Raw genomic sequence first — 2736 nt, forward strand, 5'->3', positions numbered from 1 at the left:
ATAATTTCACCCAAAATTACCAAATTCCACACTTCAACTCGTCAAACCTTATTATTCAATAACCAACTCAGTCATTCATATATTCATTATCTGAAATTCATCCAATCACTTGTGTCATCATACAATGCACACATCAACTTACTTTTCTTACCTCTTACCGGCCTCCGGCCCAAAATTTACGGCCTCTGGCCCAATTTCACAATTTAAATTCATAAACCACAAGTCAATACTCATTACCCAATACATCAAATTTTCACCAAACATACAAGGCCACACAATTCTCAATCCAATCATTAATTTCACATTACATACCAACTACGCATATTAGCACCAACCATTTACACAATTCAAACTTAATCCTAGGGGCATCTAGCCTAGGAATTCTCATCACACCACACGGTACTTAAATGAAACTTAAACCGTACCTCTTGTAGCCAAATCAATTGAGCCTCTTCTTTGAAAGTCAACACGAACCTTATCTCTAAGCCTCACCAAAGCTCCTCAAGCAACACCAATCTCCCAATTGTGCACCAAAACCATCAAATGCACTAATATAACCAATATTACATACATACATCAACCTAGGGCTCATAAAGATGATAAATCACAAGGGTTTGAGCACTTCTTACCTCAGCCCGTATGAAGTAGGGATAGAACCCACTTAGAATCCATGTTGGAGTATCCCTAGACACCCAAAATCACAAGATTTCAACACTAACTTCCCAAAAACGTGTAACAGTGGGGAATTTCGAAAACTGGGCAGAGATGAATGGAATACTCACCACAAAACTTAGATAGAATTGTAGAGGATAAGAAGAGCGACGCGTGGCCGCAAACGGCTCGTCAATCGGAGTTTCGTAGCTCAAGTTATGGTGGTTTGAAGATCAAAGAGAGTTAGGTTTTCTCTCTTCTCTTCTCTCTTCTTAATTCAGCGCCCCAACCCTTCTTTTTAGGGTAAAATAAGCTGAAATGCTCATAACTAATGTTTATATATGTTGGGTCTTGGGCCCACTTAGGCCCAGTTCACTTATTTTTGTCCGTTGGCCCAATTTTGGACCAAAATCTTTAACATTAGCGCTCTAAATCGCACTTCAAATATTTCTACCTCCCCTAATTATAATTCCTCATTTCTTAATCTTATTTACTCATAATCAACTTTCTCAGCAATTATAATTCCTCATTTCTTAATCTTATTTACTCATAATCAATTTTCTCAGCTGCAGTACCAGACAGGTCTCAGCCGGTACTGCCGGTCAAGATTCCACTGCGCGCTTTTACGCAGAAAACTATGTCTTCCGACTCGGAAAAATTCACTGAATCCAAAAATCATATTTAAATCATCAAATTCCAATTGCCAAATATTCCAACCATATTCGCTCCTACTTAACTCATTATTTAATTAATTTCGGTTAGACCGAGTATTACATTATAAGATTTTGGTAGAAAAGAATTCAATGTTGTTGGTGTAGAGTTCACACAATAGTGTTGCTGCATTTTGTTCCTTGAGTCCCGTGTTAGCTACCGTTGAACTTAGGGGCCCCTTTGCAAGTCATACACAAGCTTCTCTTTGCACTACAATGTTTTAGTCTTGTTGGTTTGAAGTTTCTGCATTGTTGCAGCTTAGTGGATAATAGTATTGTCATTGTTTTATCAACCTTGTCTGTATCTGTATGCATAAGTAACTTCTGAGTAGGGTAGCTTGAGTGTGCTCTTTATAGTAGGTAGTAGGCAGTATAAATTGTTGATGCAGGGAACTTTTTCATGATTATGTCAGTATGTGAGTTGATCACATGTGAATATCTTGTGCTTGATTAGCAGGGAATGCAATTGCAGAGTGGCGACCCTGGTGACACTCTCCCGGCGCATGGAGCTGGGATGACTCCGTCTATCACTCATGGGGGTAACAGTCCATTTTGGCTAAACCCCGTCGGTGTAGAGGGTGGTGGCACTAACTTTTTCCTCGGCAGGAAATGCATCGAGCAATTTTACACCACACAAGGCTGCTCGGGGCATACTCCGCAGCCGTCTGCACATGCTACCAGCCCCAGCTTAGGGAACCCGAATGCTTGGAAAAATGAGGATTTGTTTGAGAGGTGGCTCACACAGGTACGGTTCGGATAACCGGGTTTCAATACACATTATTATGAGCTTCCATATTCCTGTTTTCTAGTTCTAAGTTAACGAAAGAGTTCTTTTCTTGTCGTTTCGCAGAATGTTGTCGGTCGAATGGCCAGCAAAGGAAAGCATGGAAGTGTCCCGAAGGAATGAGGCGGGCGATTGCTATCAGTGAATAGACCTGTTTGAGTCTCGCTGTCCACTTGGAGCCGCCAATCTGAAGGAAAATATTGTACTCTATTGCATTCCATATTATTGTACATGAAAAACACAATTTACGTGCATCTGAGTGGTGCTCATGTCTCCTGTGTGTATTGTGCTATGTATACTGTGTTCAACTTTATTTTTCCTTCGTGAGTTGGGGTACTTATATTGCAAACTAAAGAATTGCAACAGGTGTGTATTGGATTTGTGAGATGTACACAGGTGTCAGAGACAAAACATGTGTTATTACTTTGACTGAAAAAGGTTTGAATTGTTTAGGTGTCATCCGACCAGGTGACCTAGGTGGTTTTGTTTGGTTGGCGTGGGGAAATTAAAAGGAGACGCCAAAATGAAACTCGGTCATGCTCAAATAAGAAAGAAGAAATAATTCATCTATACCGTAAGGAAAATGTGCAA

General features: G+C 40.2%; 1 protein-coding gene across 1 annotated transcript in view; it reads left to right on the forward strand.

Annotated features, from left to right (window-relative positions):
- The window catches only part of LOC110275378 (uncharacterized), an 11665-nt gene extending 9323 nt beyond the window's left edge, over nucleotides 1–2342 (forward strand). Inside the window, exons 2-3 of the mRNA XM_021131308.2 lie at nucleotides 1819–2106; nucleotides 2212–2342. Coding sequence (XP_020986967.1) covers nucleotides 1822–2106; nucleotides 2212–2268 — 342 coding nt within the window. The 5' untranslated portion in view covers nucleotides 1819–1821 and the 3' untranslated portion in view covers nucleotides 2269–2342. The remainder of the gene's footprint in view (nucleotides 1–1818; nucleotides 2107–2211) is intronic.
- Nucleotides 2343–2736: the final 394 nt, after the last annotated feature.

The sequence above is a fragment of the Arachis duranensis genome, chromosome 9 (assembly GCF_000817695.3).
Source record: "Arachis duranensis cultivar V14167 chromosome 9, aradu.V14167.gnm2.J7QH, whole genome shotgun sequence".
Taxonomy (NCBI): Eukaryota; Viridiplantae; Streptophyta; class Magnoliopsida; order Fabales; family Fabaceae; genus Arachis; species Arachis duranensis.